General features: G+C 42.9%; 1 protein-coding gene across 1 annotated transcript in view; it reads right to left on the reverse strand.

Moving 5' to 3' along the window:
- LOC135196929 (protein deltex-like) overlaps nt 1-27,568 on the reverse strand; it is a 333,013-nt gene that overhangs the window by 192,937 nt on the left and 112,508 nt on the right. The window contains exons 3-5 of the mRNA XM_064223767.1: nt 21,397-21,550; nt 1,927-2,075; nt 1,470-1,544 (exon numbers count right to left, since the gene is read on the reverse strand). Coding sequence (XP_064079837.1) covers nt 1,470-1,544; nt 1,927-2,075; nt 21,397-21,550 — 378 coding nt within the window. The remainder of the gene's footprint in view (nt 1-1,469; nt 1,545-1,926; nt 2,076-21,396; nt 21,551-27,568) is intronic.

Here is a 27,568-nt window from a genome sequence, read left to right on the forward strand (position 1 = left end):
ACACTTCCTTGTTGTGTTTCCAGCCTATATCTTTATTAATCGCCTGAAGTTCGCTAATTCTTTTAGCCGTGGCCAAAGCAACTAAAAAGATGGTCTTCTTCGAGATATCTCTCAAAGACGCCTTACTTATAGGCTCAAACTTATTAGTGCCTAAGAACTTCAGTACGATATCCAGACTCCAATAAGGGGCTCTGCATTGACGCTCCTTCCTTGTTTCAAAAGACCTGAGGAGGTCTCTAAGATCCAAATCATTGGAAATATCTAAGCCTGTGTGTCTAAACGCCGTGGCCAGCATACTTCTGTATCCTTTGACAGTTTGATTTGACAAACCTGCTTCCTTCTTCAAATACAGGAGGAAGTCTGCAATTTGGGTCACAGAGGTACTGGATGAAGAAACCTTCTGCTTCTTGCACCACTACGGAAGGTCTCCCACTTCGACTGGTACATCATAGTTGAGGCTCTTCGCACTCTAGCCACTGCTTTGGCCGCTTCTCTAGAAAACCCCCTCGCTTTGACAAATCTTTCGATAGTCTGAACGCAGTCAGACCCAGAGAGAGGGTGTTCTTGTGAAACCTGTCGAAGTGAGGTTGTTTGAGTGTATCTACTCTTGCGTGCAGTCTTCTTGGAGTGTCCACTGTCCATTCCAGTACCTCTGTGAACTAATTTTGGGCCGGCCAGTAGGGAGATATGAGAGTAAGTCTTGTCCCGTAACTCTCCCTGAACTTTTTCATGACCTTTCCTAAAACCTTGAACGGGGGAAAGGCGTAAGCATCCAGACCCATCCAATCGCATTCTCCTACCCCATGCAGTGAAGTTCTTCTCGGTAGTGGATAGGACACCAACACTCCATGGTGGGTGTCGATGGTATGGGTACTGGGACAAGCCATTGGGACGAAGTAATGATTGATCTGGAACAACCGAACTAAGCCCAGAGCGAAGTTCATAACTGACTCGGGCGCTCTGACAGCTGCCGACTGACTGCGTTTGGTAGTGAGGCAAGTTGTCCAAGCATCCGAGCAAGTCACTTGACCTTCGCCCTATAAGGGTTATGCCGAGAGACTAAACAAATCGTATTTGTTTGTCATGGTAATTGTTCTGCCTTTTTTTTGAAGGGTGATTTATGTGGTAAATAATACAAACAATAATATTAATAATAATATGATCCTCAGCTGAATCACACCTCAAATTTCTGTGGGCTGACATACACTATCTACCTTTCTCACATATGCAGTATCTTAACATTGAAAGCCTACAAAGACAAAATTCTAAAACTGGCAGCCCAGAAGATGACCAGTAGTTCCTCCATTCCAGTTAAAGCTCACTTGTGGCACTGACTTGACACATTAGTTTTATGATTTCAATTGATTTCCAGCGGCCTAACATAGGAAAGGCTGTTAAAAACAAATACTTACCTGCACTGAATTACAAGAATCAGTAATGCACCAGAAAAGAGGTTATGTTTTGCTCACCTGCGTTAAATTACAAAAATCAATGATGTACGGACAAAGAGGGAACGTCTTGCTCATATCTACTGTGCGTGCACCCTGTGAAGTAAAAGGAGTTGTATGATTATAAGGGCTCCCCTGAATGATTTGTTCATGAATAAGAACTGAAAATTGAAATGGGCTAGCTAGATTGGAAGGGACCAAGGGATGAGATGAAAAGTGATGGGCAGAATACTCTATAATCAACAGTACACTTTTATTGTTCTTTCGTACATCTTTATATACATCATAAAATTTGGCCTGTACAAGTAAATTTTAGAATATAGTAACTAATCAGTTGGAAGTATTCAAAATAATACAATTTCATATGAATCAGTTTTATGAGCAATAAAATAATAATCTATCTTACAAATGTATAACTATACAGTAACTCTAAATTACATGCTGTACTATCAGCACCTCAATAACAATCTTTACTTACTGTAGCCCACTCTGACTCAATGATGCACTGGACACACATATCATAAACATGCCAATCACCAGTAATATCGCCTGACCACTGCCATACAGCTCCCTGACCAGCAGGAGAACTTTGTGGATAAAAATTCCTCCTTACAGCAACTGCTTCGCCTGGAAAATGTATTATTACTGAAGTAAAATGCATGAGTAATGGAAAATATATGGCACTGATGTTGGTTCAAGACATCAGAGGGAAAAAAACATGAATTTATACACAATAAAATGTTAAGAATTTGCTACAAGTGAACATTCTACATATAGTTAATTTAAAAATATATAGTAAAATCAATTATTTCTGGGTTTGACTTGTGTCGCCCGATGAAAAATCCCTGTAACTCATTTTTCTAGTATAAATAAACTCTATAATATACCAGAGAAAAAGCTAACATGGTTATGCTGAAGTTACTACCCTCAGCGCGATCACCCAAAGGGTGTCGGTATAAGTATAGGGGCGTTGTGTTACCACAAACCACAGGACTTCTGCCATTTAGAAGGTTCCCTTCAAAATCCCCCACCTTGGTGAGAGCCGTTACAATGAAATCACACCACCCGTCCTTCCTCACCACTACTACTAGTACCCACGCGCTACAACCCATTCCTGTAAATAGAGTCATGCGGTTCAGGCTGTGAAATTTTTACGCTCTATCAATCGGTGAATTTTGGATTAATCCTAGCAATTATGAGTGCTCAAGCTTCTTCTGCTTCTAAGTTGAGTACCCCAATTTGGTTTTTTATCATATTTAAGTTAATTTAAGTATGCTATCGGCCCAGGCCCCTCAAAATACGAGTTGGGGGTGCCGCCGGCTGAGCCGCCATTTGAGCGTCGGCATAGCTACAGCAAATTCCACACGACATGTTTAAAATTATATATATATAGGCTTAACTTTATTCATAAGGTATTAAAATGTGATATTTCTGTTAGAACAGATTTTGGTTGCATTTCATAGTGATATGGCTTATATACTAATACGATAAGATCTCGGTGCTCGTGAGCCCTTCTCGAATCTAGGCTAGTCTCACAACGACAACCATATTTGATCCTTAATTGGATACATGGTTAGATTACCCCTATTTAGCTAAAATTAATAAGCATAGTAAGCTTAAAAGCAGGTTTTTTTCTCGTCGTAACAATCTAGGTCTAAAAAGTGACTTTATTTGTGTGGTCGGGGAAACTTACCTATCACAGTGTATTTAAGGGATACCAGGGGCTATGTAGATTAGTACTAGATAGTTAGAGATAACTCCTATGCACCTTGTGAAATATTTTATATTTAGACTAAATAAAAATACCCTAACTGATGGTACCATGTGCCTAGCCTACCTGGATAGCCTCCTGACCGGGTTGGACCACTTCGATCGCGACAAGCCACGGCCAGTCAGCGAGAGATCTAGGCTAAGTAGCCTATGAGTGATACCCATCTTGGATCAGGGGTAGAGCCAGGCAACATGGTCTGTTACAAACAAACCTCTAATCTAATAAATTAAATGAGGGATGTTATTTCCTATAATAATTACTAATTTTATTACCTCTGGAGCCTCGGCGAACAGAGAACATATGTAGGATACTCCCTTAACGGAGTGATTAGAGGCAGGGTATGAACGTAGTAGTACTCAAAGTTCGGCATTGCCGGAATTCAGACTGATTCATTCCTAGCTTCAGCACTATAGAGGTAAGCCATTATCTAATGTACAACTGCTTCTCAGTCGATGTTTCTATAAAAATAGGCGAACTGTCCTCTTCTTCGGCATCGACGAAGTTCGGCGTATAAGTTCTAAGCATGCCTCTTACGGAAGTTTCAGTTTATACTATTACACTTAAAGTTTATAAGCCACCTTAAGATAAGCCGATTAGTAATATTGTGTCGGTCTCAGAATGTTTCGGCAACGAAATATTTTGCCGCCAACTTAAAGAATGAGTTTTTTCTAGAAAACTTAAAGCTGCTACGTCGGGACGGAATTTTTCGGAGACGAAATATTTCGCCGACAACAATCTAATAACAAAACTTACGAGTTTTATGGCCTAGTTGTTCATAACTAGTATTACATCGGTTCCGAAATATTTCGGCAACGGAATATTTCGCCGATAAATAAAAACTACAACAAATAAACGAGTTTTATAGAGTTTTGTAGATAACTGGTACTACGTCGGTACCGCAATGTTTCGGCAACGAAATATTTCGCCGACAAATAGAAACATGCATGAGTTTTCTAGAAAATACTTAACTGCATGTCTAGACGAAATATTTCGGCAACGAATTATTTCGCCGATAATTTTAGCAAATACCACCAAGGGAAAGAAAACTCATTGAGATTTTTTCACATTACAGGTGGTCCGTTGCCAAGCGGAGGGCTGCCATGCATCGTTGGGGAACCCGTTCGGCCACGTAGTTTGCCGGTCGCATGCCAACTGCGCTGTGCAACTAGACAACTACGTGGTCTGGCACCCGGACGCATGTACGGTCTGTTATGACTTGGTGGCCATCATGTCCAATGAGCAGGTAAGGACATTTACGAAATTGGCTTGGATATATTGAGGAATATAGTCATATAAATTCATAAATCAGTCAACGGATCCGCCATTAAAACGAATATTGTTTACAGACGGATCCGGCAGCATACCACGATGCAAGGGTGGCTCTTCGCAAATGGGTGGGGGGTTTTGGCAAGAATGTACCTAAGGGTCAACCTTACGTACTGGACGCTGACCTCTGCGCCATGATTTTTTCGGGGGCCACGCTAACAACAGCGGTGGCCAGAGACGTTGCCGAACCCCTCATCCAGGCTATCCGTGCGGCAACCACTACTACCTTGGAGGAGCAGCAAGATTTAATGGAAGATGTGGCGGCGATCAACATCAACGCCGAACCTATGGTCACGGAGGAACAGGTAGGTGGGGAGGTAAGTGGAGCGAGTTCCCTTCCCAGTCCTTCTCCTTCTCCTTCTTCTTCTTCATCCTTTAAGGGCTTCTCTAAGCCCACTGTAAAACAATGAATGCCGTTGGTAATTCCAAAAGTCAAGAAGACTTTAAAGAAAGGCATGAAGCCTGTTCCGCCAGCGGCGAAGGAGTTGTCTTTGGCTTCACAGCCATCGACATCGTCCGTCAATCTGCCTGCTGCCATAAATCCTTCCCCTAATGAAGGGACAGGAACATTCTCAAGGGCAGCGGAACAGGCTTTCAACCCAGAAGCCTTCACTAACCTGTTATTAACTAGAGTTAGTGGAGTCATAGATCAAAGGCTAGATGCACGCCTTGGGCCAACACCGGACATCTCCAATCAAGCTCTCTCGTCATTGACGGAGAGGATCAGACCCCTTGAAGAGATGCTAACCGGTCTCCTTCACTCAGGAACACCAGCCCTATCCATGATGGTTCCGGATGCTTCAAAGCTTTCCCCCTTTGACAAGGAGAACCCTTGGAAGTTGGCCCTACATGCTCCCTTCCGGGAAGGGAAACTGACAATTGAGGGGTGTGGTACAAGACCCATTGAGGACTTTGAGCTCTTTCCAGCTGGTCTTCAATTCCCGTTCCCAGGCTTTGTTAGACTAGCACAACATGCGCTAGTCAGAGTTGACAAAGTGCCCAAGGAAACGGTGATTTTCCCCAGAGAACAGGCCCAAGCTGCCTGGGTTCGTTCTCTATCAGAGTGGAGATGCGTCAATACCAAACTGACGCCTCACAAGGGAAAATATACCATGTTCGTCACCCCAGAAGGTATTCCATCACCTTGTACATCTAAGGTGGCGGAGTTAACCTTGCAGGCAATAGTTGAAGACAAACCAATGCCAGTCCTGAGGGAAACGGAACCTACATCTCTCCTTTTACCCACAGGACTGGACATTTGGACTAATGCTCCGGCGACATTTACTTCGGGTAAATTGGAGCCGGACTGTGCTTCAGACCTATTCTCCGAAAGACTGCCCAAACTCCCCGACCATCTAATCAAGGCGGAGTTCCAAGCGAGAACAAGGTTAGCCAGATCTATCAACTCCGTCACATCGGCGGAGTTGGTAGCAACAACTTATGAAGATGAACAAGTCTTCAGGGTTTTAACGAAAGGTCTATTACAGACCTTCCAAGCAGACTTGCATGACTTTGCTGTGGCAAAAAGGGCCTGTAGGAAACATGTTTTGGCTGGGACTACAGTGAAACATGAGCCCAATAGGCTAATTAAATCTTCCATTTGAGGAGAAAACCTCTTCCCCAAAGAGGAAGTTAATAATATCTTACATGAGGCAGCAAGGGCTAACCAGAGTTTGAGGATAAGGTGGGGTCTTCCTTTCAAACACCATAATGATGGAACATCTCATCAACAAAACCCTAAAAAGAAGGCAAGAAGGTATAACCCTTATCAGACGGCCCGTCCTCATGGATATATGCAGGCAGTGCCGTCCACCTCTAAAGCACCAGCACAACAATATGTCTTCGTCCAACCACCCTCGGAACCTCAACCTTCTACTTCATCCCAAGTTGTGGCTTCCCCAGCATTATTCCTGCTTATGAGGCGAGAACTACTTTTCGCCCATATAGCAGACATGCTGGGAGTAGTCGAGCCAGAGGAGGCTCTCGATTGTGAGGTGGAGCAAGAGGTAGGAGATTCCGGGGAGGGAGAGGAGCTAGACCAACAACCAACCAGTGAGATCTCCCAGGTAGTGGGGAGACTGTTCCTATTCAGGGATCGATGGACCTTCAGTCCATGGGCCCACAGTATAGTATCAAAGGGTCTAGGCTGGAAGTGGGAGAAGGGTCCTCCCCCTCCAGTCAGCTTCTTCCAAAATCCAACAGAGGACCTCTTAGAGTACACGAAGGATCTTCTTCAGAAACGCGCCATAAAGAGGGTGAAGAGCATAAGGTTTCAAGCACGTTTGTTCAGTGTCCCAAAGAAGGACTCGAACAAAAAACGAGTAATTCTAGACTTGTCTCGTCTCAATTCCTACATTCACTGCAACAAGTTCCGTATGCTGACAATCTCACAGGTGCGGACCTTACTTCCCCGTGGGGCCGTCACCACCTCTATAGATCTTACAGACGCTTACTATCATGTCCCAATAGCCAGAAACTTCTCTCCATACCTAGGATTCAAACTAGGCAAGCAAGCCTACTCATTCAAGGTAATGCCCATCGGGCTCAATGTAGCACCCAGAGTGTTCACAAAATTAAGAGAGACAGTAGTTCAGGAATTGAGGAAGAAAGGTATATTACTAGTAGCCTACCTGGACGATTGGCTAATTTGGGCGAGCAACGAAGCGGAGTGTCGAAGGTCGACATCCAAAGTACTGGACTTCCTAAAATTTTTAGGGTTCCAAGTAAACATGGCGAAATCCAGGCTGACTCCAGCATCTCGGTTCCAATGGTTAGGGATTCAGTGGGACCTGAAGAACCACAAGCTATCTCTTCCTTCCAAAAAGATAAAAGAAATAGCGAAAGCTACAAAGCGCTTTCTCAAAAACAGACGGTCATCTCGAAGGGAACAAGAGAGGATCCTGGGTTCCCTTCAATTCGCATCAGTAACAGATGTCCTACTGAAAACCAGATTAAAGGTTATCAATCAGGTTTGGAGATCAAGAGCCAATCTCAAATTCAGAGACAAAGTCTCAAGATTTCCAGATATTCTAAAAAAAGAGGCTTCATCCATGGACGAAACAACAGAACCTATCCAAATCGGTTCCACTACAATTTCCTCCTCCATCTCTGATCATCCACACAGAAGCATCTCTGAGCGGTTGGGGGGAATATTCACCCCTCAAGAAAGTTCAAGGAACATGGTCGGAAACATTCCGTCGTTTCCACATCAATATATTGGAAGCGATGGCAGTGTTTCTAACACTGAAAAGGTTACGTCCGTCCAAGAAGATCCACATTCGAATCGTATCGGACAGCTTTACAGTAGTCCATTGCACAAACAGAAGAGGATCCAAATCCAACAAGTTGAATCATGTAATAATAGCAATATTCCTCTTAGCGGAAAAGAATCACTGGCATCTGTCAGCAATTCATCTGGCAGGGGTAAGAAATGTAGTAGCAGACTCCTTGTCCAGAATGACCCCACTGGAATCAGAATGGTCACTGGACAACAAGTCATTCAAATGGATCACAACTCAGATTCCAGGACTCCAGGTGGACCTCTTTGCCTCGGAGTCCAATCACAAGTTAGCTTGTTATGTAGCTCCCAACATAGACAACAATGCCTTTGCGATCGATGCAATGTCTCTAGATTGGAACAATTGGGAGAGAATTTATCTGTTTCCTCCAGTGAACCTCCTGTTGAAGGTACTGCACAAACTAAGATCATTCAAAGGTCAGCTGGCATTAGTGGCACCCAACTGGCCGAAGAGCAATTGGTATCCCCTCATCATGGAGATGAAACTCAAACCCCAAAAGATTCCATCCCCGAACCTAACACAGATAGTACAAATGTAGACTGTGTCAGCTTCCTCAAGAATTCTGAGTGCCCTAACTTTATGGACTTCATGAAATTTGCTGCACAAAAAGAAGCAAACATAGATCCATTAAATATTCTATTTGTGGAATCTGATAAACGGGATTCTACAATTAGACAATATGATTCCGCAGTGAAAAAATTGGCTACATTTTTTAAAGATATGGATGTTCAAGAAATGGATACAAATCTCACAATATCTTTCTTTAGATCATTACATGAGAAAGGCTTAGCTGCTAGCACTATTACCACAATTAAATCTGCCCTAAGAAAGATTTTTCAAATAGGTTTCAATATTAATTTAGCGGACACATACTTTTCCTCTATTCCGAAAGCATGCACCCGTTTGAGACCGGTAAGCCGTCCTCAAACAATATCATGATTTTTAAATGATGTACTTAAACTTGCATCTGATTTGGACAATGATAACTGTTCTTATTCAGCACTACTAAGAAAAACATTATTTTTAGTAGCTCTGGCTTCTGAAGCTAGAATTTCTGAATGGTCAGCCCTTTCTAGGAAATCCAGGGCATGTGGAATTCCTCCCGTCTGGGAAAGTCTTACTTTCACCAGATAGACAATTTTTAGCAAAAAATGAAGATCCACAGAATATGTGGACACCTTGGGAAATTCTTCCTCTTCCAGATGATAAATCATTTTGTCCAGTTCATACACTTAAAACCTTTATGACCAGAACATCTCAAATAACAACAGGCCCTCTTTTTCTTGGAGAAAAAGGAGGAACGTTAACTCTAAGAGGCATTAGGCAACAGATACTTTATTTCATTAAGCAAGCTAATCTGGATTCAGTTCCACATGTCCATGATATCCGAGCAGTTGCCACCTCGATTAATTATTTTCAAAACATGAAGTTTGAGGACCTAAAAAAGTACACAGGTTGGAAGTCCCCCGCAGTATTTAAACGCCACTACCTAATAAACCTACAGGCCCTAAAATTTTCAGCAGTGGCAGCTGGTGCTGTGGTTGTTCCTGAAGAACAGACTGACGGTTCTCCTTAGAAACCCTTAAATAGAGCTATTACTTTTACTATCTCCCTTTTGCTTGACCATTGTACCTGCATGACTCGCTCACACTCCCCACCATACTTTTTTCCGGACCGGGCTAGACGCTTGTTGTTGATCCCGCTACTGGATTATTGTATGAAATTGTACATATGTATATATATATTACTTTTAAGTACTACTGTAGAAGTAGTATAACACTTTGCTTCGTCTGTATGACATATAATTGTGACCAACGAGCTAAGAACATATATATTTTCAGTATTGTATATTTTAATACTGTTGATGTTAATTGTATATTAAGAATTTACTTCTCACAAATATTGAGTTACTAGTACAAGTTGTAATATTAAGACTAAATAGTAAAACTATTTATAACTCCTTATTCTGGATATCATTAACCTGGTTTTATACATAATTTTAGACTAAAAACTTGTATAACATTCTCTGGTATGTTTTCATCGGCAGACACAGGTCGAACCCAGAAAAGGGATTTTGACGTAGGAAAAATCTATTTCTGGGGGAAGACCTGTGTCACCCGATGAACCCTAACCCTATTATCATTCTGTTCCCACCCTGACTAATCCAAGTTTGTAGAACTATTTCAGGAATGGGTTGTAGCGCGTGGGTACTAGTAGTAGTGGCGAGTAAGGATGGGTGGTGGGATTTTGTTGTAATGGCTCTCACCAAGGTGGGGGATTTTGAAGGGAACCTTCTAAATGGCAGAAGTCCTGTGGTTTGTGGTAACACAACGCCCCTATACTTATACCGACACCCTTCGGGTGATCGCGCTGAGGGTAGTAACTTCAGCATAACCATGTTAGCTTTTTCTCTGGTATATTATAAAGTTTATTTACACTAGAAAAATGAGTTACAGGGATTTTTCATCGGGCGACACAGGTCTTCCCCCAGAAATAGATTTTTCCTACGTCAAAATCCCTTTTTTGTGAACAAAATTTTACACAATGACATCACTTTACATGAGCATGCCAGTGGTACAGATTCCTCTAATAAATACATAAAATTTGAAATATAATAAATTTTAATTATTTGTGTTTTTCATAGCTAACAAACATTGGTTTTTATGTGAGGATAAATCTGATAACACCAACCAGCTGGACCAGTAAAAAAAAATATATAAAATTATTGAACAAGGTACTGGTGGCAAAGGGGTTTGACCAATTGGATGACAGAGAAGGCATTAGCTGATCTCCCTTAACCAAACAGCACTGTGGCACATTCAGAATCTTCATGCCCAGGGAATCAATTTGAGTGGTGGAAAGAGGTGGGCAATGTACGTTCAGAACATAGGTTTGTTAGCTATCAAACATACAAATTAGCTATCCAAAATTATATTTTTAAAATTTGCACCAGAGTGACTGTTGCAATGCATAAGTAACAGGTCCCGCCCACAGCAGCGTGAACTAGCGAGCAACATTAGCCAATAGCGTCATTCTAATTTATGGCGCTAAAACCATGAAATTTAGATGGGAGGAGGGAAGGCTCCGATTTAGTAATTACGTACTAGGCAAGTATATTTACAAAACTTAATTTTATTTTTAAAATATAATTTTTATAAAAGTAACTTACCAAGAAATTACTTAGCTGAATCCCACATTGCAAAGGGGGTGGGATGAATGGACTGAACTAACTCTATGTAGAAAAGAATGTTATTATTGAACTGGAGAAAAAGGCTAACACTAGCTCAGTGTTTGTCGCTTGCCTACCTGGTGATAGAGCTACAGCAAGAGACACTGCCTCTGGTAGTACTCAACCTGTAATGGTGTGGCAGTGAGCCGGGAGTCACCTCTACATCGGTGGAAGTCTTGCAGCGCGGGATCTGCCTGACCGCTGACAAGACTCAGGATAAAAGTTTCATGCCCTTGCCCTGGGTGCAGTATCAAAATAACAAGACCAGATAATCAATCTGTCATCTCACGAGTGTTACGCCAACTCAACTAAGAGACACTAACCAACAGGCCAACTGGTGGGTCCTCCAGGTACCAGGTAACCCCCAGGCTCCCCGTAACTCGACATCCTTGACACAAGGAAAAGATAAGAGAGAGTTTGTGTCTCTCGTATGCTTCCTCACCCAACACCATGCCAGCCACCACCAACAGGCCAAGGGTACTGCAATTTTCAAAGACTGTTTCTACGGCTTTCAAATAATGTAACACAAATACTGACTTACACCTCCAAAAGGTTGATTGAAGTATCACAGAGAGAGACAAGTTATGTTTAAAAGAGAGAGAGGTGGCCACAACTCTGACTTTCAGCAATGGAAGCAATTCCCCGTGTCTGGGAATGAGCTTTGGAAATCAGGTCTCTGATAAAGAGAGAGAGTCCGTTCTTGGAAAGTGGATGGGAGGGATTCTTGACCAAACACCAGAGGTCACTTGAGGATCCCCTGATCTCCATTTTCTCCAGGTAACACCTCAGTGCTCTGACCGGGCAGAGGGCTCTCTTTTCTTCATCCTCGTTCTTAGCTAAGAAGCGTAAGGTGAAAGAGCAGACCGCATCGCCTTGTGAGAATCACACTCTTTTATTGATAGTGTGTAGCTCGCTCACGTGTTTAGCAGTAGCTAACACAACTAAAAACAGTGTCTTTTGTAAAAGACTGTTGAGAGGGGCGGACTTGAGGGGCTCGAAAGGATGGCCCATAAGCCACTTCAATACTATGTCCAGGTTCCAGGAAACCAAAGTAGACTTCTGCTTGGAGGTGTTGAAAGATTTCAACAGGTCATGAAGATATTGAGTAGAGAGGTCCAGATTACAATGCTTAAAAACTGACGTAAGCATGGCTCGATAACCTTTAATCAGCAATCTGAGTTACTGACGTCTCAGAAGATGAGATATGACGTCTGGAACACCTTCTACGGAAGACTGCCCATTTTGACTGGTAGACATTAATACTCGACTGGCGTCTGCACTTGCAATAGCTTCTGCAGCTGCTCTGGAAAATCCCTTCGCTCTGATGAGTTTCCTGACAGTCTGAGGCCTGTCAGAGCGAGCGTAGACAACTCTTAGTGGCACCTTCTGAAGTGCGGTTGTCTGAGTAGCCATGGTCTTTGGGGGAGTAGTCGCGGAAAGTCCCAACAGCCATAGAAGGTCCAGGAACCATTCCTTCATGGGCCAGAACCAGAGTCAAGGAGACGTTGCTGTGAGTTACGAATTTGTTCAGAACTTTACCGACTAGGCTGAAGGAAGGGAAAGCGTAACGATCCAGTCCTGACCAGTCAATCAGTAGCGCATCCATCACCCATGTTCGAGGGTCCAGGGCTGGGGAAACGAAGATAGGAAGGCAGTTGTTCCTTGATGTTGCAAACAAGTCTATTAGTGGTCTCCCAAACTATCTCCACAGGTCAGAGCATATTCTGTCATCCAGAGTCCACTTGGTGGGAAGTACTTGCTTCTGTCTGCTAAACTTGTCTGCCAGAACTTAACTTCTAAATAAAGTGGGTGACAAGTGTTATTGATGTTGATGGGCCCACAGGAGAAGCTCTCGTGCCATCTGACAGAGGGAAAAGGAGCGTGTGCCTCCCTGTTTCTTGATGTAGGCAAGGCCGTGGTATTGTCCACATGTGCAACCACTGTATTGCTGCACATGAATGAGGAGAAATGACATAGGCCTAAGTGAATGGCCTTCAACTCCTTGACATTGACGTGGAGCTTAGTCTCCTCTGGGGACCAGCTCCCCGAAACTTGCCGAGATCCTAGAAGGGGGTCCACAGCCCAGATCCGAAGCGTTCGAGTAAAAGTCCAGGTCAGGTTTGGGGGAAAGAAGGGATCTCCCATGTGAATATCTTCTTTCTGGTAGCCACCATCGTAGATTGGTTTTTATCTCTTACGTGACAGGAAAAATGGTTGAATACGGTTGAGTCTTAATGTCCCAGTTGACTTTAAGGAAGAATTTAAGATTTTTCGTGTGTAACCTGCCCAAAGGAAGGAGGTCTCCATGGAAGAAAGCGTTCCTAGCAGACTCATCCACTGAAGAGCCGAGCACGACGGGAGGTTGAAGAACTTGGAAATTGACTGAATGCAACCTACAATTCTCTTTGGGGATGGAAAAGCCTGAGGAAATCTGAGAGTAGAGAATCATCCCCAAATAAAGAATCTCCTGAGACGGAACCAGCTGGGACTTCTGGCGATTTAGCAGGATTCCCAATTCTTGAGAGAGATGGTGTGTGAAGAAGCCAGTCATCTAAGTAAAGATGGATGTTGATGCCTATCAGGTGAAGCCATTTGACAAGAGGAGAGAGAACTCGAGAAAATACTTACGGTGCTGTAGAAAGACCGAAACATAGCGACTAAAACTGGAAGACCTTCCCTTGGAAGGCGAATCTTAGAAACTTCCTTGACATTGGATGAACTGGAATACTTAGATAAGCATCCTGAATGTCTAGCATGATCATCCAGTCACCCGGATGAATGGTTGACATAACTGACTGGCTCGTTTCCATCATAAACTTGGTCTTTACTATTACTACGAAGCAATTGAGTGTTTACATCTAGTCCCCAGATGTCTTGGGGACTACAAACAAGTAATTGTAAAATCCCTGGGAATGGACTTCTATCACTTCTTCTATGGCCTGCTTCCGAAGAAGGGATGACACTTCCTTCGCAAGGGCCATGTGCTTTTCTGATCCTCTCGATTACGCCGTCAATGCGATAGGTGATGAAACTAAAGGAGGGGTTTCCAAGAAAGGGATGCAGTAGCCCTCCTTTAATACCTTGATAATCCATGGCTCTGTTCCTCTGTGAGCCCACCTCTCCCAAAACTCGAGGAACCTGGCTACGAGTGGGGCACAAAGGACTTCTTGCTCACTTCTTTGATTGAGATTTGGTGCCAGAGTGCATCTTGACAGACTTCTGATGGATGCACAGGTTGGAGCAGGGTCTTGAATGAGATTGTGGTCTCTTCGTGCTGCAGGGGTGCTGCTGGAGTGGAGATGAACTTTGGATGAAAGGGCGCAGACGGAAAAGGCTTAGCACGAGACAATTAAGGTGATCCTGTGTTGACTTCTTCTGCAGGTCTGTGGCTATCTGCTCTACCTTGGCTTGCGGAAAGAGATGAGAAGGTTCCAGAGGAGTGAAAAGTAAACCCACTTTCTACGAGGCTGTAACCCCCTTCAACGTGAACGAACACCACAGGTCCCTCTTCTCCAGCAGGCAAAAGGTGAAGAGAGACGCAACCTCCGCTGCGCCATCATGGACAGCATTATCTGTGCATGAAAGCAAGCTCAGAAGGTCTGTTGAAGCAGAGTCCCATCTCTGTGGTGTTCTTGGCGAGAGAAGCTGAATACCTCAAACACTTTGAAGAGGGTCTTGATGAGGTGATCCAGCTCCACCAATAAAAAGAAAACCTTGGCAGAGGCAAAGGCCACACGGTGTGATTAGTCGATGAGACTAGAGAAATCCCCTTGGGCGGAGGCAGCAACTCCCAGGGAGGGGCTTTCTCCATAAGAACAGACAGACATTGGCTAAAACTAGTCTTGAATAGAGGCCACAAACAGAACAGTCTTTGAGATAATGTTTACCTACTGTTTTCCAAAACAATATGAAAGAAAGGTCAATGATCTTTCTCCTGACACCAACAACCTCAAGAACTCAGTCTTGTCCTCCTTAGAGGATACTTCAGACAAGGTTCAGACAAGGAAAAGTTCACCTTCATGTTAAGCAAAGGGCCCACCATGATGAAAGCCGGAATGAGAATTGGAGGTGTTCTGGGGATACACGGCTACATCTCGTCAATTGTCACTCTCTCTCTCGCACGTGTCTCTCCATGAGAGTGAATTAATTTCACTGAATGCTAGAGAGTGACCAACTCCATGACTCCCACTTCAGTAGGAGGGGTAACAGCTTGGCTGAGCAACTGAGTCCATCCCTTCCAGTAAACCAAAAGCATCTGGAGACCAGGCCAGCCAATATGATAGGCGAAAATGCCACGACAAACCCACTGTTTGCTAAATCAAGAAAACAAAGTACTGAAAGGCGACATGGTTGCTTCCCTAAGCCCAAAAAGGGGGCCCTATGAATTCATGAATGAAAGTGACCCACCAACTCAGCAGACAAAAAACCAATGGGATCTGTTACCAACCAGGAACCCTCAGCAGATGAGGAGATAGAAGATCAGACAACACAACTCTGCATACACTTCAAGGACCATGATGAACGTCTTGAGCAAAGTTCAGACAATCATGATCAAAATATCAAGAATACAATCACCTTCTCCACTTTTGGGCCTAGAATTGGAAGCAGAACTAACCAGGATGGATCCCCTAACCAACTTCTGTGAGGATGTGGACACAAAGCCTAACCTGTGCAGAATGTTACCGAGGGGTGGCTGGTCCAGGTCAGCACCAAGTACAGTAGTACCTCAGGATACAAAATTAATCCATTCCAACGCGGCCTTCGTAACCTGATTTTTTCGTATATTGAACCACATTTTACATGTAAATTGCCTAACTCGTTCCAAGCCCTACAAAAATTGACCAATAAACAATGAAATACAACAATTTGGACCATTCAATACCTAACTTAATCTACATACAGTGGTCCCCCCCGTATTCGCGGGGGATGCGTACCAGACCCCCCCCCGCGAATAGTTAGAATCCGCGAATGTTTGGAACCCCTATAAAAACGATAAAAACAGCTTATTTTGTTAGTTAAAACTTAAGAAAAACCACTACAAATTTTCATACTTGGTTTTTTTAATAGTTTTATCACAAAAAGTGCATTTTATGATGAAATTGATAACAAAAACCAGGAATTTGTGGATATATCTCATGGAAAAATACCGCAAATGCGCGAATTTTCCGCGAATAATGCATGGAAACGTTCCCGAGAGAAATCCACGAATGTGTGAGTCCGCGAATCCGGAGAACGCGAATACGGGGGTCCACTGTATATACTACTAAAATGTACTACATACCTGTAAATAAAGTGTATTAGTGTACATGGTGCAAGAAATACTATACATACCTACGTATGTATTAAATGTGGAACCTTACCTTTCAAGTGAGGTGATCTCCGAAAGTGGCGACAGAGGAGGAGGACAAATGGCAGAAAACATGAACACTCAACTTCACAAAACACTCTAAACACTGACACGAATTTACGTTAACAAACGAAATACGTATATGTGAACGACGAATTCCAGTGTTTACAATAACACTGCCGCAAAAAATGGTCAAGGAACGCCTTTACATAAAGGCACGATGCTGACCAATAGGAGAGCAGGATCTTATGGCGGTGACTAGCATCAGTAACCAATGGGAGAGCGGGAGGATAGTGGCGAGTCAACTCAGTTGGTGGTGCGAGTTTTAAAATTGTTTACGGTGGTCCGGGCGAATCTCGGGACTTTACAGTAACACCCTTTTGTAACCTGAATTATTTTCGTATACAGAGGCAAAAAATCTTCGTATTTGCTTTCGTAACTTGAATTTTTCGTAAGTTGGGACTTTCAAATGTCGAGGTTCCACTGTACATGTAAATGGCCAGATATTTAATAATCCAGGGAGAGTTATGATAATGTGCTTCTATGTACCATGTCAATTCTTGACAAACTGGTAAGACCAATTATCTTTGGAAATGCAAACGCTTCTCTTCATGCTTCAAGAGAAGCAACCAGTAACATACTGGGAACAGGTATGAATATGCTCATTCACTGGTGATCAGTCACACACAAGCTTGTGAACCGATCCACCTACTGCACTTAGCATCCACGCTCCCTGTTGACAAGTGGAGAGATCTTCATCAACCTCAGCAAGATAGCAATGAATATCAACCCTCTTACGCCAAAGCCGTAAAAAAAAAATTGTCTCCCGTGTGCCGGAGGTGTTTCAGAGTGAGCGCCGAAGCGGAAAAAATATTTTTAAAAAAATCACAGCGCGCTTAGTTTTCAAGATTAAGAGTTCATTTTTGGCTTCTTTTTTTGTCATTGCCTGAAGTTTAGTATGCAACCATCAGAAATGAAAAAAATTATCATTATCATATATAAATAATGCGATATATGATAGCACAAAAACGAAATTTCATATATAATTGTATTCAAATCGCGCTATGCACAAAACGGTTAAAGGTAACAAGTTACTTTTTTTTCGTTGTAATGTAAACTAAATTGCGATCATTTTGGTATATAACACATTGTAAAACGATAAAAGCAACTAAATTGCGATCATTTTGGTATATAACACATTGTAAAACGATAAAAGCAACACAGAGAAAATATTATCACAAAAATAATGCATGAATTTGTAACGCGCGGACGTAAACAAATATTTTTTTTTCAAAAAATTCACCTAAAAATCTAAATAATTTGTCCTAGAGACTTGAAAATTTCTTTCAAAATGAAGAACAAATGATTGAATATTACTATACTGTAAGAGTATTAGCTTACAATTGCAGTTTTCGACCATATCTGACGAGTTAAAGTTGACCGAATGTCGAATTTTTTTATATATATATATTTTATATGCAATTATTTTGGGAATAAAAAAAGCTACAACCTTCAAATATTTTTAGTTTTATTCTACATAAAATTGCGCACATTTTCATATATAAAACTCTATGAAATGCCTAATATGAAACGGAGCAAATATTCCGAGAAATGGATGTACGCATTTCGGAGATTTGTGGCGGAGAATCCGCGCGCGGAGGGAAGGAAAGATTTTTTTTTTAAATTCACCATAAATCTAAATATTTTGCTAGACTTCGAATTTGTTTCAAGATGAAGATAAATGACTGAATATTACTAAACTGTAAGAGTTTTAGCTTACAATTGCGTTTTTCGACCATTTCGGTAGAGTCAAAGTTGACCGAACGTGGTTTTTTTTCTATTTATCGTGATTTATATGCAAATATTTCAAAAATGAGAAAAGCTACAACCTTCAATCATTTATTGTTGTATTCTACATGAAATTGCGCACATTTTCATATATAAAACTTTATGTAACGGCTAATTTAAAATGGTGCAAACATTACCACAATCGCACGTATGATTTTTTCGGAAGAGTTACCGAGCGGACGTAAAGAAAATGTTATTTTTTTCATAAATTCACCATAAATCGAAATATTGTGCTAGAGACTTCCAATTTGTTGCAAAATGAAGGTAAATGCTTGAATATTACTAGAATATAAGCGTTTTAGCTTACAATTGCGTTTTTCGACCATTTCGGTAGAGTTAAAGTTGACCGAAGATTGAAATTTTGGCAATTATCGTTATTTATATGAAAATATCTCAAAACTGATAAAAGCTACAACCATGGGTTGTTTTTACTTGTATTGTGCATAAAATTGCGCACATTTCCATATATAAAACTTTATATAACGGCTAATTTTAAAATGGTGCAAACATTACCACAATTCCATGTATGATTTTTTTCGGAAGAGTTACCGCGCGGACGTAAGGAAAATGTTATTTTTTTCATAAATTCACCATAAATCAAAATATTGTGCTAGAGACTTCCAATTAGTTGCAAAATTAAGGTAAATGATTGAATATTACTAAAATATAAGAGTTTTAGCTTACAATTGCGTTTTTCTACCATTTCGGTAGTCAAAGTTGACCGAAGGTTGAAACTTTGGCAATTATCGTTATTTATATGAAAATATCTCAAAAATGATAAAAGCTACAATCATGAGTATTTTATTGTTGTATTCTACATAAAAATGCGCACATTTTCATATATAATATATCATGTAACGGCTAATTTACAATGGTACAAAAATTATGTCAAAGTGACGAAATAATTTCAGAGATGTGTCACAGATACTATTTAGTGCGGCAAGAAAGAAATTCGCGCTTGCGCGCCTGCGTATCGATTGTAAACAAAACAACACCTTGATCCGTGAACTCCCAGCATCCCCCAAGGCGCGTGATTCAAAAGTTTTAGGCTGGTAGGCCTATAAGTATTTTTCCGCGAATTTTAAAAAAAACTTTTGTAAGTCGACGTAAAATACGTCCAGTCGGCACACGGGAGACAAAAAATGTCGACGTAAAATACGTCCAGACGGCGTAAGAGGGTTATAGACTTCTTCCTAAGTCTCCATAGACCCAGAGACGGGAAAGTTAGAGAAGAAAGCCACGAAGTAGAGGATGACAACTAGGATTCCTCCTAGTTGGGCAAAGCTTTTTTTTTATGCTCTTAAAACCTTAGGCTTCTCCAGTACAAAGTTGAAAGGTAACAAAAGTAGTGGGGAAATGCTCAAGCAAGGGTATCAGCAATGGTGGTTCCAGACAAGGATAATACTACCAATTTAGAAAGTTCCATCAAAGACCATGGCAGCTGATGTTCTCTCGGCTGTGGCTCTATGCCTGAGAAAGGCACATAAGGAAGGACCTCACAGAATGCCAAACAACCACAGTACCTTCACCAGCTCCTCAAATTGCTTGGGAATGCCTTGGAATCATCACATCACAAGCTATACGGCCAAGCATCGGAGCACTTTTAGCTATTCAGTTATTCAGACAGTGACGAATCAGTTGGAGTGCAAGGAAAGAAAGATAAAAGATTCATAAAATATATGACATACAGTACAAGGAACTGAAGGCGAAACTAAGATAAAAGTTTCACAGCCACCAAGATAGTCTCTGTGCCACCCAGAAGTAACAGTTAGAGAGTTCAGACTAGATAATATAAGATAGTGGGACTGGAGGTACAATAAAAAGGCAATAAAATGAGTGCAACTAAGATGTGAAGGGACACTGCAGACATTGAAAGCACCAACCAATATGGTGTAAACCAGAAGGAATGAAGCGAGTTGCAGGAACTGCTTTTTCACCAGTCAGTGGGGGTCCTGGTTAATCACCATCCAGTCTGTACATACCCTTATTGAATTGAGTGAAGGGAAAACGGATGGGCAGTACCTAAATGGTGGTTACCCAAAACCCTCTCTCAACCTGTCATTAGTTGACTACCTTTTTACCAAGCTTTACAGACCAGACAAAAGCTGTTGAAGCTACTCAACATACAAAAACAAACTTTTTATCACTGTAGGAACATTGAGCAAGTAATTACAGAGAAAAGTCTAGGGGAGAAAACAATAAGTCACACTTAGCAAAAAAAAAAAAGGGGGAGGAGAAAACCAGTTATACAATAAAAAAAGGGGGAGAAGAGTTATATAATTCAGATAGGGAAAAGGAGCGAAGAGAAAAAATTCAATATACAACAAAGATAGGCAACAAAAATTCAGCAAAAATTGGATTAATAAGAATACACAATTGTGAAATGCTAAGCAAAGATGTGTTTCATCACCTCAAAAAGCAAGATCTAAAGAAGTAATCTTAACAAGACTCCAGATAGGGTCATACAAGACTTTCACATGGTCATCTAATATCAACCCCACATTCTGACCCTATGAAATGTAATAGATACCGGGATCCCACAACTGTCCAGCACTTACTCGTTGAATAACAATTGGAATCAACAGAGATGCATTTATTTTCAAGATCCAACAATGTCAGGAATTTTCTCTGAAGGCAAAAATTTCTCACTTAACAAAATTATCATGTTCCTAAGGAAAGTCATTTTTTTTTTAAGAGTCTAGTTTTTTTTCTCTCTCTCTCTCTCTTAGGTTAATTCCTGGGAACCAGCCCAAGAAGAGACTATGTTAGGCTCAGAGGTCTGGCTGAACCAATCTTTTATCCTGTCCTAAGGAAAGACAAGAAAACTCAACAATATTCATACAGCTGAGCTTCCATGGATAGTCACTCATAGCTTCATAGCTCTTCTAATCTTATCTTAGACTTCAGGAAGGGTTTGTCTAGAGATACTATAACAATTTGAGCCCAAAAATGTGGACTGACTTCCCATAAGCAGAAAAGTATGTCATCTGCCTGCACAGCACCCTAATAGGTTCAATTTCCTTCCCTGCTGCTTTGTGTGTTACTGTATTCTTCCCTACTCTATATGGCATTGTTTTTTATAGTAAAAAGTAAAAAGATTCAACAACAAAACTGATGCTACAATGTACCTGTCTCTTCACATTCTTGCTGCATCAAAGACAGGTTAACATTAAAATTCTTCAGATTTGGATCTGAATCTCGAAGAAATACAGTGCGTAGATGTTTGTTGTGAGCTCTTTCCAACTGTTGAGTAACATCCGGTGAATAGGGCCGCCACCTCCTCTGAAACAAACAAAAAACATTTAACTTTAGCAAACAAATTTTGCTTTTTGTCAAAAGTTCTAAATAAAATGATATTGTCATGATACAATAAAGTTTTATACATACTTACCTGGCAGATATATACTTAGCTATAGACTCCGTCGTCCCCGACAGAAATTTGAATTTCACAGCACACGCTACAGGTAGGTCAGGTGATCTACCGCCACTGCCACTCTTCCACCTGTCTCCTGAGGGGAGGCTGGGTGGGCCATTTAATTGTATATATCTGCCAGGTAAGTATGTATAAAACTTTATTGTATCATGACAATATCATTTTTATACATTCAACTTCCCTGGCAGATATATACTTAGCTGATTGGCACCTTTGGCGGAGGGTAAGAGACAGCTAATTACTGAATAGACAAGAAAACAACATACGTTGTAGGTAACAATAATACAAGAAACCTTGGTTCCTACCTGTGTCGGCGAAAGACTTCATGGCTACTGCCTAGGAGCTTACATCGCCTCAAGAGCCTCAGCGAGGTAGTGACCTCATGCTAAGAGTTCTTGATGGTCTGTCGATGGGGTCTTATCCACTTACTCGACAGAACCAAGGGATCTTTGTCAATGGGGTCCTATCCACTTACATGACAAAACACCTTGCCAAATGGCATCATCAAGGAGCATAACACCGATCCCGATCACCTGATCCTAACAACGGGGTTAGTACTACGATTGAAAGGAGTTATCCCCCCAAGATCCTTTCAAACTACCATAAAAAACTCAAAACCAAACAATTTTTTAGTTATAGACAATATTATTTAAGGATCAGTACCAGCTCCCTGTCCCAGCACGGTATCCGCTGATACATAAGGTCCAAGAGAAAAGCACTTTTCATAAGTCACTCTGACGTCTTTTAAGTAGTGGGAGGCAAATACCGAGTTGCATCTCCAATATGTTGCTGCTAAGATGTCTTTCATTGACATATTCCTATTAAAGGCTAGGGAAGTTGCAATTACACGGACTTCGTGTGCTCTAACCCTAAGCAGCTTAAATGCTTTCTCCTGGCATTTCATGTGAGCCTCCGTTATCACATTTCTCACGAAGAACGCTAATGCGTTCTTCGACATTTGCCTCTTCGGGTTCCTTACCGCACACCATAGGCTCTGACTGCAACCCTGAAGTTGACTCTTTCTCTTCAGATAGAACTTCAGTGCTCTGACTGGACAGAGAGACCTTTCTGCTTCTCCACCTACAAGAGGAGAGAGTCCCTTGACCTCAAAACTTCTGGGCCAAGGTTTAGAAGGCTTCTCATTCTTCGCCAGAAACAGAGGTTGGAAAGAGACAACAGCAGAATCTCCTTTAAAACCTACCCGAGAGTCCAATGCATGTATGTCACTGACCCTCTTGGCAGTCGCGAGGGACAAGAGAAAAATGCACTTCCTCGAGAGGTCTCTAAAAGATGCTTTATTCGGCGGTTCGAACATATCCGAAGAGAGAAACTGGAGGACCACATCAAGATTCCAACTTGGTGTGAGAGAGGACTTAGTCTTTGTGGTTCCAAAGGATCGTATCAGATCATGGAGATCCTTGTTGTCCTCTATGCTCAGGCCCCTGTTTCTGAATACAGCAGAGAGCATGCTCCTATAACCTTTTATGGTTGAAACAGCTAAGCGTGATTCCTCTGAGGAAGAGAAGGAAATCAGCAATCTCGGTCACAGAGGTATTGGAAGAGGACAGCTTCTTCGACCTACAACATCTACGGAAGACTTCCCACTTCGATTGATAAACCCGCAGAGTAGAGGATCTGCGGGCTCTGGCGATCGCGCTCGCAGCTTTTCGAGAAAAGCCTCTCGCTCTGACAAGTCTTTCGATAGTCGAAAGGCAGTCAGGGAGAGAGCGTGGATGTTTCCGTGATATCTCTCGAAGTGGGGTTGTTTGAGCAGATCTGTCCTCATGGGAAGAGATCTAGGGAAGTCCACCGTCCATTCCAGTACCTCTGTGAACCAGTCTCGAGCGGGCAAAAATGGGGCGATGAGTGTCAGTTTCGTCGCCTCTGAGGAACGGAACTTCCTTAACACTTCCTAGAGAACTTCTGTTTCTCTACGAATCGGTTCAGTGCGCTCACATCCAGGACAGGTCTCCACCCTCCCGAAGCTTTTGGTACGAGGAACAGTCGATAGTAAAAGCCCTGAGAGTGTGGGTCCTGTACTAATTCTATGGCCTCCTTGTCCAACATTTGTTCTACTAGTTGAAGAAGGGTCTTCGCCGACAGTTCCCTTGGAGTAGACGTCAAGGGAGTCCTGTCTCTGAAGGGGATGAGATATCCTCTCCTCACTATTGAGAGGGACCAGTTGTCCGCCCCTCTCGACGCCCATTCTTCTGCACCCTCTCGACGCCCATTCTTCTGCAAAGTTCAGAAGTCTGGCGCCTACTGATGTTTGGAGGACTTGAAGTTCACTTGTTTTTCTTGGTAGGTCTAAAGGCAGAAGACCTACCTCTCCTTTCTGCTCCTCTCTTCCTAAAGGAGGGCCGAGAAGACGAACTCCCTCGAAAGGGCGGCTTTGGGTTCCGTGTCTCTTTCTTCGTCGCGGGAACAGCTGTCCTCGGCCTTTTGGTTGACTGTACCAGCAGATCTTGTGTCGCCTTCTCAGTAAGTGAGTGAGAAATGTCTCTCACTAACTGAGAAGGGAAAAGCTGGTTAGACAGAGGGGCGTACAGTAGGGACGACCTCTGTACCGGAGAGACAGCTTTTGTAAGAAAAGAACTGAATACAGTTCTCTTCTTGAGTATTCCCGCCCCGAAAAGGGAGGCCACTTCCCCCGATCCGTCTTGCACTGCCTTGTCCATACAAGCCAAAATACTATTAAGGACATTGGGGCTCAGGCGTTCATCGTCTTGTGTCCTCTTGGCCATCACCCCCAAGGGACCAGTCCAGAAAGTTGAAAACTTCCAAGACATGGAACAATCCCTTGAGGAGATGGTCCATTTCAGACATTCCCCAAGTTGTCCTGGCTGAAGAGAGAGACTGTCTCCTCGACGCGTCCACCAGCGTTGAAAAATCTGCCTCTGCAGAAGCTAGGAGGGCGGGTCCCATTGCTTCACCTGTCTCATACCAGATACCCCTCCTCCCAGAAAGTTTGGAGGGAGGGCAGGTAAAGACAGTCTTTCCTGCCTCCTTCCTGGAGTTGAGCCAGTTTCCAAAAGACTGCAAAGCCTTCTTCATGGAAATTGTTGGCCGCATCTTCAAGAAGGAGGACGACTTTGAGGTCTTCATGCTCGTGAACAGCGACCGAGGAGACGGAGGGGCGGCAGGACTCAAAGAATCTCCAAATTCTTGGAGCAAAAGCGCCGCCAATGCTTTGTAGTCCGATGGTCCAGCACCTTTTTGATCTTCGGTGTCAAAAGACATCTTCCAATTCAAGTTCCACCGAAGAATCATTATCAGCTGAGGGAGAACGTCTCTTCTCGCAAGGTGAAGGGCTCTTCGCAGGATCAGCTCCCTCCTGACAAGGGCGACAGCTGCCTGTGTGACATCTTGCGTCCCTGTCCGGCGAATGCTGATCCCGAGAAAAAACCCGATCATCATCTAAGTCCTCCTGACAAGTATGACGGCCGCCTGTGCGACATCTTGCATTCTTATCAGGAGACAGCTGTGCTTGCGACAAGTTTCCACCAGAAACGGATATATCGTGACCAAGACGACGGCCACCTGTGCGACATCTTTCGTCTCTGTCCAGAGAAACCCGTTCCTGGTCCAAATCATAAAGAGACGCTTCCTGGTTGATTTCTCCATATGGTTTTCTTGAAGAAAATCGTGGGGCTTGGCGCTTATCTGGCACTGAAAGTCTGGTTCGTTCCATGCACTTGGACGTATCTGTCCGTCTCGGACAGTGTCGTCTGTCCGAGCTGTCCACATGTGGAACTTGGCGCCTGGCTGGTGTCGTTCCAGTACGACACTTCTGCCAGTCCATCTTGTCCGCTTCTGGCGCCTGGCGCCCGGACGGAGTTGCCTGCGCACGACGTTTTGTCCTGTCCAGGCTGTCCCCTTTGTCCAGGTTGTCCGTAATCGGCACACGGCGCTTGGTCATAGTTGTCCGCATTGGACAAATCTGCCTGTCCGGGCTGTCCGCGTCTGGCGGATGGTGTCTGGTTGGCGCCGTCCGCATAGGACACTTTTGCCTGTCCGAGTCGTCCAATTCTGGCACCGAGCGCCTGGATGGTTCTGTCCAACTCGGACACTCTACTTCATTGTCCGTATCTGGCGTCCCAAGCCTATGAGTTTTCGTCCGTCTTTCCTTATTCATCTCTGTTCTCAGCCGAGGAGTAGAGGAGAGGAGTCTGGAGTCCGGAACGCCCGTCGGACGAGATCTCTTAACAGGAAGAAAATCGTCCTTTCTCCTCGGAGGGTCTTTTCTCAATACTCCTACTAATGAGGATATCTGTTCCTGCATTTTAAGTAGGATGTCCGTCACGGTTTCTTCCTTTTCTTTCTCAGGAATAGGAAAATGCGCCCTGGAAGGCGTAGGAGATCGTGACATTAGAGCAGGAGAATTCATTGTCCCCATGGCTCTTTTCCTCTCGTAGGGAGAATCGTCTGGGAAACGTTCCGGGCTCAAGTCCAGCGTCGGCGCTTTCCAACTCCTCTTGATCGGACGCGACAGTTCGTCGTAAGTCCATCATCTTCTGTGAGGAGACGAATCGGATGACGAAAAGCACTCTTTTAGGATGCCTTTCCAATGGCGATCCTTGGCAGTCTGGGACGCTACAGATTCTGCCGAGGGGAAGCCTGACCGGTGGGGATTCTCCGTAACCTCCGTACGACTGTCAACATTCCTTTTCCTCTGGGCCTGGGAGCTTGGAAGAGGTCTAGGTCTGGGAGCGAGACAGAGCTGATCAGACGCACCCTCCACTACACTGGGGACACTTATGTCACTTTCCACAGTCTTACCTTTAAGAGCTTGCATTTCAAGCTCCATCCTCCTTAATGCGGTCTTCAGATTTGCAATCTCCGCAGCAGAACTTGCAACATCTGCTACGGGAGAGGGTGATACTGCATGTGAGGAAGCAATTAATTGGGGGTTAGTTATACTAACTGGCTCGTTAGAGCGAGATCTACTCAAGCTTCTAGAGACAGCCCTTTCTAACCCTATCTCTCTCTAGTTTCCTTAAATAGGAATCTAGAGTCTTCCATCCTTCCTCATCCATATTCACACATTCATCACAAGTGTTATTTCTAGTACATTCATACCCCCTACACCTCTTGCATACCTTGTGAGGATCTAACGACACTTTCGGTAGCCTCACCAAACAACCCTCATTCATACATCTTCTAACTTCGCAGCTAGAATCAGACATTTTTGAGCAAAATCCGAAGCAAAATCCAAAAAACGGTCCACAAAAGCGTATGCCAAACCACAGATTCAAATACGTCACCAAAAAGACAGTCCAGAAGATCAACGGCGATGAAATACGAAAATCAAGTCAGGAGGTACCAACAACGATGTTGTGGTCACCGGCGACAGAGAAAATCTGATAGAAAATGGGAATGGTTCCTATTCCTGCCACCCAGCGGCAGGGCGGTAGATCACCTGACCTACCTGTAGCGTGTGCCGCGAAATTCGAATTTCTGTCGGGGACGACATAGTCTATAGCTAAGTATATATCTGCCAGGGAAGTTGAATGTATAAAATTAAAAAACTATACATGACAAAATAGTCTACCAAATTTTTTTAACCAAAATTTTCAGTAAAATGTAGTGAAATGTCCCTCTTGCAATAACTTTAAAGATGGAAAAAACTATCATTAACTAAACAAATTTAGTAGTACTATTGTAAAAATTGAGCCCCAACAAATTCTGCAAACCATGTTACTGCAATGGGCTATTCACACAAACGGTGTTCCTCATGGCTGTTTTACACTAAAGCACAAAACTTTGCTTCAAGTTTGATCTTCTAGAAATAATTATGTAAGTCTAATGTTGTTAAGTTATAAATATGAATAACAGTAAACAACAGAACCCTGAAAGTCATTCATCAA

The sequence above is a fragment of the Macrobrachium nipponense genome, chromosome 18 (assembly GCF_015104395.2).
Source record: "Macrobrachium nipponense isolate FS-2020 chromosome 18, ASM1510439v2, whole genome shotgun sequence".
Lineage (NCBI taxonomy): Eukaryota > Metazoa > Arthropoda > Malacostraca > Decapoda > Palaemonidae > Macrobrachium > Macrobrachium nipponense.